Source organism: Pezoporus wallicus, unplaced genomic scaffold, assembly GCF_028554395.1.
Source record: "Pezoporus wallicus isolate ANWC-B61680 ecotype Strahan unplaced genomic scaffold, APGP_CSIRO_Pwel_v1 contig_7833, whole genome shotgun sequence".
NCBI lineage: Eukaryota > Metazoa > Chordata > Aves > Psittaciformes > Psittacidae > Pezoporus > Pezoporus wallicus.
In genome coordinates this window covers 120,895-134,034 of record NW_026635430.1, presented here as the reverse complement: position 1 = coordinate 134,034, position 13,140 = coordinate 120,895, and the positions used below count along the sequence as shown (strand labels likewise).

The following is a 13,140-nucleotide window of genomic DNA, read 5'->3' as shown; positions in this document are numbered from 1 at the left end:
ATAGCTGAGCCCCGAGGCTTATTCCACTGGAGCTCAAGAGAGATGTGCTTGCCTTAGCTGAGTGCTGATGCTGTCAGTCAGTCAGGGGTGATGTGATGTAACAGGCCACTCTTGATCACATATTAGGTGCCGGACTTAAGGCACATAAGATGAATAAGAGCTGGCAGGTCCTAGTTCAGGAGAGCAATGTGTACTGCTGCTGCTGGGCAATGCAGTCGAAACCTCATCTGGGTGACAGTGAGGTGAGGTACTGTTTGCTGGTTGCCCACAGTTGGACCGATGACAGTGATGCACCTAGAACTTGCAATGAATCCTAGGAGTCATGCCATTACTTTTTGGCATTTCTGTTTCCTTTAACTTTGTGCCTAGAGGGAGCCCAAACACAGCCCCAAAGATTCTCCTACCTTCTTCACCCTCATATGGAAGACACCTCTCTGTGGTCTGCGCAAGCAGAACACTTGCTGTAAGAAAGAACCTTGGTTTAAACCACCTCAGGAGTAAGCAGTACAGAGATTCATCCTGGAGAACCAGCATTAGTATAGGGTAAGCAGCTGTTCTCTTGTCATCTTTCATGAATTAACTGGAAAGTTGTGTCATAAATACTTGTGGCTCTGATGGCCTCTGCAGAATACACTGTGTGACAGCCATGCTAAGGGGTCTGTATTGTAGGATTGCGTTGAGTCATATGGTTGGTGATTTAGATGTAAATAATAATTGACACATGTAAGAATTTGAATGTCATTATGTGGAGGCTTTTAGACTTAGGCAAGTTATTTTGTTTTTATGTAGCACTGTAACATGTTTACTATCTTTGACAGTGAGCTTTCCCCCTGATATTAGATAGCAGATAATAATTAGCAAGCAGACAGGGTTATGCAACAAGGGGATATTTTAATAATCTTTGTTTTAGAGAAGATAGGCCAGAATGGAGGTACCTTTTCGAAGCAATCTACTTCACTGATACTTTTGAACAGGCTGACAGCACCTGGGAAAGAAAATAAGTGTTTGCTATTCCTGTTGTAGACTTCTTTCAGTCACTACGACAGATGTTCCAAGCATGTTGTTCCTCTCTTAGCTTTTTTTAGTAGTAAAAATGCTGTGGTCTAAATATAGTTTAAATTGGTTGAGATACCTTGTCTGAATATGATGCAAAATTGCATTAGGCCTGGTTTAAATCATAGTGTAACAGGACAAAACCATTGGTAAGACTATTTAAGTTTGTTTCAAACCCAGGTGGGAATTTTCATTCAATCATATTTAAAGTGGTTCCATGGTTCCAAGGAAGTGCTAATTTCTAGTGTATGTTGCAGTCTGATTTAGGATGAACACTAGATAGCAGAGTGGACTCTTCTCCCCTGTTTATTATTTGGAATAACCTTAGATAAAAATGGAATAAAACCTTAAATAGTTCTCTTTGCTGTATCTGCAGTGTTGTCTCTTTTGACAACTATATAACACACCTCAGGAATACACACATTTTGTTTTTCTTTTGTTCTCTTTTCTTTCTTTTTTTTTTTTTCCAATTAAAAGAGAGCTTGGCATTCAGGAACAGTCAAAGTGGCTGAGATCAGAGAGAGAACAAATGTACATGCACAGTTTACCCATTTTCCCTTGCGGAATTTGGGAGGTGAGAAGACTACGGCCCTTATGACACTTCCCTCTCCCCCTCCCTCTTCTCTCTGCCAGTGAGTTCCGGTTCAGAGCTTGTCTCTGTCATCTCTCCTGCTCACTTGCTCCTGGAGACCACTAGGAGATCTAACAGGATGATGCAGGCTGAGTTCTTTTAAATGTATTGGTGATAAATAGCTCCTCCTTTTTATTCTGCACCCCCTGTATCTAGATAACTTATTGCTGTTCATGAGACCCACTTTTGGTTGGGAGTGCAGCTGCCTGCCTAGAGTCAGGTCACAGTGGTATGACAGTAACTGTACTGGTGTGTCCCTTACGATTACAAGTGTGTTTCCAGTCAGTGACATTGATCAGGGGAATGAATGCTCTTGTTTGGATACTGGCAAAAGGCTGAAGCTTTCTGCTCTGTTTGACACGTGTCCTGGCATCAGGATAGGTACACAGCTGAAGTTGCTAAATTGCAATGTCTGGGACAAGGTGCGCTTTTGTTTCCAAAAATGATGTGTAGGGGCAACACAAGGACACAGTTCAAGGTTTATTTCACCACTTGGACTTTCACTCCAGTGGAAGAGATTTGGATTTCAACTTCAGAAAATGGAGATCAACAGTTCGTAAGCTATTTTTGCTTCATTACTAGTTAATTTCTGGATAGACTGTTAAAATACCCCTCTAGGAAGGAGGTGTAGGGAAACAGAGGTGCTGTGATCTATAGTCACTGATGACTGAAAACAGCTAGCATCCTTCATTTTGTGTCCCTTGCTGGAGGAAGACAGAAACTTGGTGGTAATCACATGGTGCCAGGTTGTTGCTGTGGATCAGGTGGCAGTAGTAACTGTCTCTCGAATGTCCCACTTCTGTGGGAAAACTCACTAATAATTGGCTTGAGCATCCAATCCTAAGCCATCACAGGATAGGGCAGTTCACAAACGTTTTGTCTTGAAGCCAGTTGGTCCCTGCTGTGATCTCACATAAGGAGGTGTTTTCTTCTAGGTTTGTTTTACAAATTTAGAATTAAGATCATTCATACTGATTTTTCTTTTTCTTTGGTTTCCAGCTTCTCTGCGCAGCAGTGATGATTGTAGTTATTTACTTAATCATTTCTTCACGTTATTTGTGTTGATTTAGTGCCCGTAGGTATTTATGCTGTAAGAACAGTGGGAAAGACTTTGAACATCTAATTTCTCCCCCTTTTTGCAGCATTATCCTTGTGATTAAGGAGAAGTCCTATAGCATTCACCCCAGGAAGTACTTTATAAAGTTCATGGGTAATTTTACTATCCATGGGTAACTGAATGTACTTTTGGATTTTTTTCAGCATGATCATGGCCTTCTCCTAATTGTTTTTACGATTCTATTTTTTCTTTACAGAATCATAAAATAGAGTTGGAAAGGACCATAAGTTCATCTAGTTCCAACCCCCCTGCCATGGGCAGGGACACCTCACACTAAATAAACCATGTCACCCAAGGCTCTGGCCAATCTGGCCTTGAACACTGCCAGGGATTGAGCATTCACAACTTGCCTGAGCAACCCATTCCAGTGCCTCACCGCCCTTACAGTAAAGAACTTCTTCCTTATATCCAATCTAAACTTCCCCTGTTTAAGTTTTAACCCATTACCTCTTGTCCTGTCACTACAGCCCCTAATGAATAGTCCATCCCCAGCATCCCTATAGCTCCCCATCAGATACTGGAAGGCTGCTATGAGGTCTCCACACAGCCTTTTCTTCTCCAGGCTGAACAGCGCCCAACTTTCTCAGCCTGTCTTCATACAGGAGGTGCTTCAGTCCCCTGATCATCCTTGTGGCCCTCCTCTGGACTTGTTCCAACAGTTCCATGTCCTTTTATGTTGAGGACACCAGAACTGCACACAATACTGCAGGTGAGGTCTCACGAGAGCAGAGTAGAGGGGCAGGATCACCTCCTTCGACCTGCTGGTCGCGTTTCTTTTGGTGCAGCCCAGGATACGGTTGGCTTTCTGGGCTGTGAGTGCACACTGCAGCCAGCTCATGTTCATTTTCTCATCAACCAACACCCCGAAGTCCTCCTCAGCAGGGCTGCTCTGAATCTCTTCTCTGCCCAACCTGTAGCTGTGCCTGGGATTGCTCCGACCCAGGTGTAGGACCTTGCACTTGGCATGGTTAAATTTCATAAGGTTGGCATCAGCCCACCTCACAAGCATGTCCAGGTCCCTCTGGATGGCATTCCTTCCCTCCAGCGTATCAACCGAACCACACAGCTTGGTGTCATCGGCAAACTTGCTGAGGGCGCACTAAATCCCACTGTCCATCTCGCTGACAAAGATGTTGAACAAGATCGGTCCCAACACCGATCCCCAAGGAACACCACTCGTTACTGGTCTCCAGCTGGGCACTGAGCCATTGGCCACAACTTTTTGTGTGCGGCCATCCAGCCAGTTCTTTATCCACCGAGTGGTCCATCCATCAAATTGATGTCTCTCCAATTTAGAGACAAGGATGTCGTGTGGGACAGTGTCGAACACTTTGCACAAGCCCAGGTGGATGACATCAACTGCTCTACCCCTGTCCATCAGTTCCTTAGCCCCATAATAGGAGGCCACCCAATTGGTCAGGCAGGATTTCCCCTTAGTGAAGCCATGCTGGCTGTCACCAAGCACCTTGTTGTTTTTCATGTGCCTTAGCATGCCTTCCAGGAGAATGTGCTCCAAGATTTTGCCAAGCACAGAGGTGAGACTGACTGGTCTGTAATTCCCCGGGTCATCCATTTTGCCCTTCTTGAAAATGGGGGTTATATTTCCCTTTCCCCAGTCATTGGGAACTTCACCTGACTGCCATGATTTTTCAAATATGATGGCCAGCAGCTTCGCAACTTCATTCGCCAGCTCCTTCAGGACCCGCGGATGAATTTCATCAGGTCCCATGGACTTGTGTACGTTCAGGTTCTTAAGATGGTCTTGAACCAGATCTTCTCCTACAGTGGGCCCAAGGTCTTCATTCTCACAGTCCCTGCATCTGCCTTCCTTTGTATAATGAAAGAAGTTAATAATCTACTTTTAGGGTTGTTTTCCTGTTTGAAGATCCTCAGGGCTTTAGACTGCATATTAGGAAAAATTTCTTCACTGAAAGAGGGTTATCAGGTGTTGGAACAGGTGCAGGGAAGTGGTGGAATCACTGTCCCTGATAGTTTTCAGAAGGCATGTAGATGAGGTCCTTGGTGACATGGCTTAGTGGTGGTCTTGGAAGTCCTGAGGTAGCCGTTGGACTTGACGATCTTAAAGGTCTTTTCCAACCTCACTGATTCTATGATTCTATGAAAACTGTATGTTATGGAATTCAACCAAGACCCTGATTCTAGCTCTTGTAAAAGTCTGAATCTGGCATAAGCCTTTTCCCAAGGTCCATTTTTCTGCATGCATAAAGTAAACGAACCATTAGTTTAGTATGTGAGGCAGAATATCCCTAAATGACAGCAAGGAGAAAGATTTTCAGAAAGACCCACAACCCCTGCTTCGCTGGTTAGCCAGGTTTCTTCCTCCAACAAGGAGATAGAGTTTGTTTGTAAGAACTCGACAGTGGAGAGCTCTTGGGAGAGGCAGTGTGCTGTGGAACAGAAACTGAAGCAGTTGCTGACATGGTACTTCTCTGTTGAACTTTAATGAACAGTCACATTTATACATAAGGTTTGTGGCTTGTCAAAAGTTTATTGGGGCATTAAGGGCCAGCAGTGTCATTTGTGCACTAGGTAAATCCCTCTGCTTGTGGGTCTAACAGCAACCTGACTTGAACTGATAGGTAGATGTCTAATCCGCGACCTTTAGTAGCTGAAATATGTTCACCATCTACAGTGTTCTAAGGTTTGCATCGAAAGAGAACAGTGGATAAAGCATATGTATATATGCATTGCTCTGTGTGATCCTTTCTGGCTTGTAACAGCACATCAAGGGAATTCCAGCCTTAAGGAGTAGCAGAGCAATCACTTTTCCATGTGCTTTCATCCTCGTGAAACATGTTCGTTCATAGGGATTCATGGTGGTGTGCAGCCCGTTGGTCTTAATGGAAAAAAAAGAAAACAACAACCCATGACAGATACAAAGTTTGGTTTTATCCTCTTAATTTTCAATAAGACGTTTCTTATTTGCATTGTCCTGTTGAATTTGAAAGAAGACAGAGAAGATAATCAGAATAGAATGAGGGTAATTCATTTTGTGGTTCACAGTGGCTGAGATTTAGAAGGAAAAAAACCCAGACCTTAATCAGCAGAGTACTTAAGGGCTCCCGCATAAGAATGTTATGCTTAACCTTCAGCAAATGCTTATGGGCTGCCCTGAATAGTAATAAATTTAGGCACATGCTTAAGTGTTTTCCTGAAGGAAGACCTGAGTATCTTGGCAAGTGTTAACATTGCAGCTTCATTTACCTTTATCATAAATCCCAGGACCAGGGGCAAACTTTTCTTTCATCTTTTGGCTGATAGCTGGGTCTATAGATTTTCCCACCTCCTGTTCGGCTTGCTTTCTAAGCTACGGCTCCCTTGCTGCAATCCGATCAGCCAAGGCTGACCTTCAGGGGTGCTCCACATGGGCTGGGGGGCCTGCCTGCATGGATCCACTCGCAGGATCAAAGTCTGCACCTTGCCTTTCATCTGCCAGTTCTTTGCCTTCCGGGGTTAGTCATTTGGAGAAGTTTAAAGGCCTAGTTCAGTCAGTATTTTGCTGTGCCCGTTCACAGGCAGTAGGGCTGGGAGCTGCACGTTGTTGAATGGCTTGCCTGTAGTTTTTTTGTGGTGGGAGATGGGATGGGAGTGGGTTAAATTGGCACCAGCTGTTGGCTGGTTGTGGGAGACGAAAAAAAAGGGGGGGGGGCGGAGGGGGAAACAAAGGAGGGGATAGAGGAAAAAATAAAAAGGAAAGAGAAAAGGCAAGGAGGGAAAAAGGGAAAAAAGGATGGGAAGGAAAAAGAGTAAAGGAAAAAGGGGGGGATGGGAAAAAAGAAAGGAGGAAACAGGAAGAAGAAAAAGAATAAAGTGGAAAAATGAAATAGAGGGAGAACAGGGTAAAGAAAAAAATTAAAAAGGGGGAAGGAGGAAAAGGAAAGGGGAAAGATGAAAAGAAGGGAAAAGGGGGAAGGAAAAAAGGGGAAATTGAAAAAAGTGGGATGGAAAAAGGGAAGAAAGGAAAAATGGGAGGGGAGGAAAAAAAGGAAAAACTGGGAAAGGATAAAGAGATTACGTCTGAACCCGATGAGGGGGGCGAGCTCCGCGGGCCTCGTTCGAAATCAAATAAAGATGTGCGGAGGGGTGGTGGTGGGGTGTTGTCTCAGGGTGAGGTGCGCTTATGTGCGGGCAAGGCTGAGAATATACTACCCAGACTCCAGAGAGGAGGATCGGTGTGAGGTGTTGGGCTGGTGTCAGCAGATGCGCGTTCGTGGGTGCTTCTGGCTAGGCTATAGTATATATTTCACGTGCTAGAAGGGGGGTCTCTTAATTTTCCTCTGTGTGTTTTATTGCTGCAGTTAGTTGTAACCGTAGTAGTTGGAAGCTGTGCATAGAAACATACCATGAAAACATACAAGCCCTGAGCAAGCAGCCGCTCTAAATATTAGCCCTGCGCTTGTGTCTAGCCTAGGTCAGGTTGTTGGTAGACGAGCATGAACGGAAGGAATGATGGAAGAAGGCACCGGTGTCTGCTTCGGTAAGTTTTCTTCCTATTATCTTTAATTATTAGTGGCTTACTCCATCTCTTAATAGCAGAATGGGAGCAGTTCCCACTGGTGTGTCACCAATGAGGTCTTTTTGTGCTTTAGAACCTCTTGCTCCTCTTTGCCTGCCTGAAGTCCTAGAAGCAGGTGAGAGTTTATTGACTCCTGTCACTGCGATCTCTTCTTCTGTTGCCCCAAGGGTCTCATTAGTGCAGGCAAAAACTTCATAAATACTGATGTTAGGATTTAAGTTTGGAAAAGACGGTGGATTGTCTGGAGGAAAGTATGACAAACACCATGCTACAAAGTAGTATATTGTAAACGTGTTTCTTAACAGATCCCACCTGGGTTAACAATAATGTTCATTGCCAGAAAACAAATGTGTGCAGGGAAAAAAAAAAAAAATCTAAGTAAATTTAACATTCTAAAACTGTTTTACAGCTGTGGGATAAGAAATGTGTTAGGATGTGAGAGTATGCTACTGGGAAATGAGCTTGCATTACACCCACAGAGCATTTACTGTACATTAGTTATAACCCTGTTGTTTTTGTTGTCTGCAATTAATTGAGTAATTTCTTCCATGACTGAAACTGCAGGTTAAGCGTGTTTGCTTTGAAAGACAGTCTTCTAAATCAAGACAGCTTTTGCACTTACCATATTAACAAGCTCTTGCAAAGTACGTTTTGTGCACTATGGTTATGAATTCCTGAAAGGTGTCGGTGGGGGTTAATTCACTGTTACATAAACAGCTAATAACAGCATTTCAGTGTACGGGAACTGCTCTAAAATAGTTATTAGCTTCCAGGCTATTACCAGAGAAAAGGCTCTGTTTGGTCTACATGAATCAAGGCATTTCGCTTTTGCAATTAGTATTCATATGAAAAAGACAGAAGCAGGCTATAAGAACTTGAAGGAGTTGAAGCAAGGATGCTATAGTAGAAATAGGCGAAGACTAACCTGTCATGTAGCTTTAGCATTAGTTTTACAGCTGTGACAGTATCTTTTATCTCCAAATTCTATTGGCAGGGGTAACCCAACAAAATTACAACCAAAACAGTTTTCCAAAAGTAGGGTATTTTTTGTATGAAGACATTTGAGAAGAGCATTTAACTAGCGAAGCATACCTGCTACCTGTGTGCATGCATGGATATTCTAATAAAAAATGCAGAAGTTGGAGCTGGCAATGCCTAAAGCTGAATAATAATACATTTGTACCAAACTGTGCAGGCACAGGGGCAGCAGCACAGGAAGCCAGGAGGTGAGATTTATTGCAGCAGGGTTATGCAGTGGTTCAGCACCCTCCAGGCAGTGCAGGAAGGAGCTGAGAAGTAGCTATCAAGGGACCAGGGATGCCTGCCTGTGCCTGGAGGGTGGCAGGTGGGCCTACAGCCATTGAAACTTCCCATCAGGAATTTGCTATATGTTTCCATTGTCAGAGTGTTTATTTAGCAAAGTAGGCCTGTTGAAGGAGCCTGCAGAATTGACGTCTTCTTTGGATATGAGCAACTGTTATTTGCTCAGAGAACTTGAAGTGTTTGGGTATGAGAACTTTGCTTGCGTTTAGACACCCAGGGTTGCCCGCAGACTAACTTACAGCTGTCCTTTTCAGGAACTGGAAATACTGCTTCAGCTGCATTTCTAGAAGTGTACAGCAAGGGTCTTTCTTGTGTAATTCAGCTCTCTCTTTCACATATGTCTGATGTTTGTTAATACTGAGAACTACTTTCCAAGAGATAAAGTAACTTATGTTTTGGTTGTTTGAGCTTGAGGGATTTGACTCTTGTTTATTTTAAAATGCTGTATTGTTCTGCATCACCAGCAGTTATTTATTTAGGCTTGTAAAGCAAACACATGACTTCACATTAACCTTTCTTCCCATCCTGTCTCCCCTGACCCCAAAGTAGTTCAGCCTGAAACTTGGTAAGTTAATTGCAGTTACCCTGGCAAATTTATAAACAAATGAAGATGGATGAAGCTTAACCTTACAATCATCTTCGATTGGCTGGACATATGCAGCTGAAAGCATTAATTGCTGCTGTTTTGGCAGTTACCTTTGACAGTGAAGGGTTTCAGTAAATGCTTCCTTCTTGAAGGAGGTGAAACATGCCCTGTTGTTTGCTTCACTTCTGGAGCCTTTCTGAAGCTTGCTGGATTGTTGAGTAGTTTTTATCAATGTTGTGTAGATATACCTTTCTGATATTTTCACTTCCCTGATATGGAACTAGTGTCAGCTTATCTCAGTATATTTCGGTATATGTATACTTGTCACAGGGAATTAAGTGTTTGTGCACTGCTTGAAAATGGTGGACCTTTACTACAGTCAATATAATTATAATGAAATTAATGACATTTTAAATTAAGAAGAATATTTGCTCATTTGTCTGTTATGTACTGTGATTTGATTGTAAATCCCAGCAGTGCCGATGGCCCTGGAGATGATAGATGACGGGACACAGTGTGTACCAGAGCATCAGCTATTAATATTGGTTCCTACAGTCCTGGCTTATGTTGTGAAAAGACAGTGAGAAGGAACCTATAACTCAGCCATGGAATTTATCTAGAAGGAGGCTCCAGAAGAAAACCCAAGCACAAATCTTTACGTAAATACATTTGGAAATTCTTTTCTGGTATTAAATTTGACTGTGTAAGTTCGTGTAGTGTGTTTTACCTAAAGTGATCCTAAACCTTTGCGAGTTGTCTTTTGTCTAGAAAGTGGGTAGTAGAGGGAGATTGAGAACCAGGAATGAAGCTTTTGGGTCTTAACAAAGATCATTCTGCTAGCCTAGCCAGAGGGGTAATGTCAGGTGGCAGGCTGAGCATGGGTTTCTTTTGGTGTGGTTTAAGTGTCCGCTTGAGACACTGTACGGGTGCACCATACTATTTCGGTCTTTGCTGTTTGGATATTGTATGTTATAAAGTGTATGGTTACAAACCAGTTCATGCTGAGCACAGTAAGATTTTATTCTGGTTAAACATTCGTGCTTTATTATAGATCTTTATTGTGATTGCAAGATAAATATCAGGTTTTTATTACTTTGTAATAAGTTTTATCTTTAAAGATCGTTTTCCAAAAGATTGAAACAGGCTGTTACCTCACCTCAGAGTTATGAGTGTGATATTCAAGAGTACTTGGAAGTTGAGTTAGATGAATGCTGTTTTAATTGGCAGGATTTTACCATCAGCTTCCATGGGAAAATTAGTTAAAATTGTCACCAGCATCATAGTGCCTTTGAAAACTCTCAACCATATTATGAAGATGTTTTACTTTGGAATTAATTGCTACAAGTTGGAAGAGGAGGCTACTTTCTAACTACCCTAATTTCACATTGTCCATATGATAATTAGGAGACACAGACAGAAGTCAGGTGTGTTTTCCACAAGGTTTTTAGGCAGCTAGCTTTATGTGGACCCAGCGTGAGACAGTTTAATAGGGTCTGGTTTTCAAAAAGTCCTTTGCTGAGCACCAAGGCTGGTTTAAGAGAACTGTGGTTGGGCGCTTGACTTTGGAAGTCATTGGTCTGACTATTAGTAGAACCTATCAGAATGTGTAAGGCCAGGAGGAGTCTGTGTCCCTACCTTGTATGCTATAGTAATGTGTGATGAAATAGTAACAAATCAAGATGCCTTCAAATTTCTGTGTGCCATTGGAAAAGGCATTGAAAAGGAGATGTGTTCAGGAGGGCATCTAAGGGGTTAATTCAAGAGTATGTTTTATGTAAGTAGTTGGCAAGAAACTGTCTAAATTTCTCTGTAAGTCCTCATGTTGCAGCAACTATGTTCCTTAGGAACATAAATTATCTTTCCAGTAAATCCTTGGGGCACAGAAACGTTTTGTGGACTGGAGCACATAGGAAGGTTGTGGTGGGCACTGGTACTGAACTTATAAATCTCATCACAAGTTCCTTAACCCTGAGACCTGACTTTCCCCATCTCCCCATAAGCAATCCCCTGGGGCATTTCACCCTCACCTCCCCACCAGCATCCCACTTACTGTCTTCTGCTTCTCATCACTGAGCCATGCCATCAGAAACCAGCATCACTTCCCTTTCCTGAAGAGGAATTTTATGCTGCTGGTAGGTGTCTTGCTACCTGCTTTTTTATTGCTCTGTGCCTGGATTCTTTCCAAGACAGCTAGTCCTCACTTTCATCTACGCCCTGGGATTTCAGAGCAGCGATGGAGAAGCAAACCTTTGTGTGAGATTTGGCTGGTTTGCAGAGTTGTCTGCCACAGGGGAATGGAAATCGTAACAAGGGAGTTCCCACAAATAGGTGGATGTTGTGGGGTTGTGCCAGGAAGTTTTGGTTTCCTAATAAAATCATAAGATGAAATTCTGGTTCTCTTAAAATCCTTGGGAACTTTATAGTCAGCCTGTGAGCACAGTCTGAATTTCAGTGAAGAACTACGGGGTTTTCTGGGTTAACCATTTTCTTAAGTTTAGGCTTTGCACTGCTCTGGAAATGTTTCAATTCTGAGGTTTGGCTCTTTGTCCAGTGTCCTCTGTTGGTAGCATATTAGTAGGGGAGTCAAATGCTCACCTGAGTTTGGAGCATGTGGTTGGGAAGGCATTTCAGCTTCATCTAATTTATTCCATCCAACAGAGAGATTTTCATCTGTGTGTTCCTGTTGACCACTATAAGGGAACAGGTGTGTATATATAACAGAGGCCAGGTCTTTGAAATCCTTAAGTTGCAGCTTTACAATGGGTACAGTATTGTTTGTTCAAAAAGCAAAACACATCCCTGTTGAAATTCACAGAATCACAGAATGGTTTAAAGCTCATCTGGTTCCACTGCTTTGCCAAGGGCAGGGACACCTTTCGCTAGACCAGGTTGCTCCAAGCCCCATCCAGCCTGGCCTTCAACACTACCAGGGATGGGGCAGCCACATCTTCTATGGGCAGCCTGTGCCAATGCCTCACAGTAAAGAATTTATTCCTAATACCTAATCTACATCTCCTCTCTTTCAGCTTGAAGCCATTCCCCCTTGTCCTGTCACTACATGCCCTTGTAAAAAGCCCCTCTCCAAATTTCTTGTAGGTCCCCTTCAGGTATTGGAAGGCTTTTATAAGTTCTCCCTGGAGCTTTCTCTTCTCCAGGCTGAACAAGCCCAACTGTCTCAGCCTGTTTTCACAGGAGATGTGTTTCTGCCCTCTGATCATCCTCATGGCCCTCCTCTAGACTTGGCTCGAGCAGCTCCACATCCCTCATGTGTTGGGAACCCCAGAGCTAAACACAGTACTGCAGGTCAGGTCTCACAATGCAAAGCGGAGGGGCAGGATCACCTCCTTCAACCTGCTGGTCATGCTCCTTTTGATGCAGCCCAGGATACAGTTGGTTTCGTGGGCTGCGAGTGCACACTGAAGCCACCTCATGTTGAGCTTCTCGTCAGCCAGCATCCCCAAGTCCTTCTCCACAGGGCTGCTCTCAATCCATACTTCCACCTGGTTTGTATTTGTGCTTGGGATTGCCCCGACCCAGGTGCAAGACCTTGCACAACTCCGTGAAGTCCTTATGGGCCCACCTCTCACTGATAGTAGTTTCAAAATGAGTCCTCTGAATGATAGTAAATTAATTCATCAATTTGAGTGAACAGTAGATAATAAATCCACACTTCATAAGTGTGTGCAAAGCCATTCCTTGTGGGTATGTCAGATGAACTTCAGAGTAGCTTTGTACTCTATTAAAACATCTGCATCTGAAGCTTATGAAATTAGATTCATGCATCATTGTTGACATTATTTTTAGAAGTGTGCCTTTGTTTTCCTTTATAACTTGTATTTCATGTGAAAAAAGCAACAAAAACTGAAATGTCAGAAAACATGAAACTTGTCATA

General features: G+C 43.1%; 1 protein-coding gene across 7 annotated transcripts in view; it reads left to right on the top strand.

The window, feature by feature from the left end:
• The window catches only part of HIVEP1 (HIVEP zinc finger 1), a 130,876-nt gene that overhangs the window by 36,601 nt on the left and 81,135 nt on the right, over nucleotides 1–13,140 (top strand). Inside the window, exon 1 of one of the 7 annotated variants that reach the window (XM_057424022.1) lies at nucleotides 6,948–7,299. The exons of the other annotated variants lie outside the window; for them this stretch is intronic. Within the exon in view, the coding sequence (XP_057280005.1) occupies nucleotides 7,269–7,299 (31 nt within the window). The 5' untranslated portion in view covers nucleotides 6,948–7,268. Of the gene's footprint in view, nucleotides 1–6,947; nucleotides 7,300–13,140 lie in introns of those variants that run through there. 7 annotated transcript variants of the gene reach the window in all.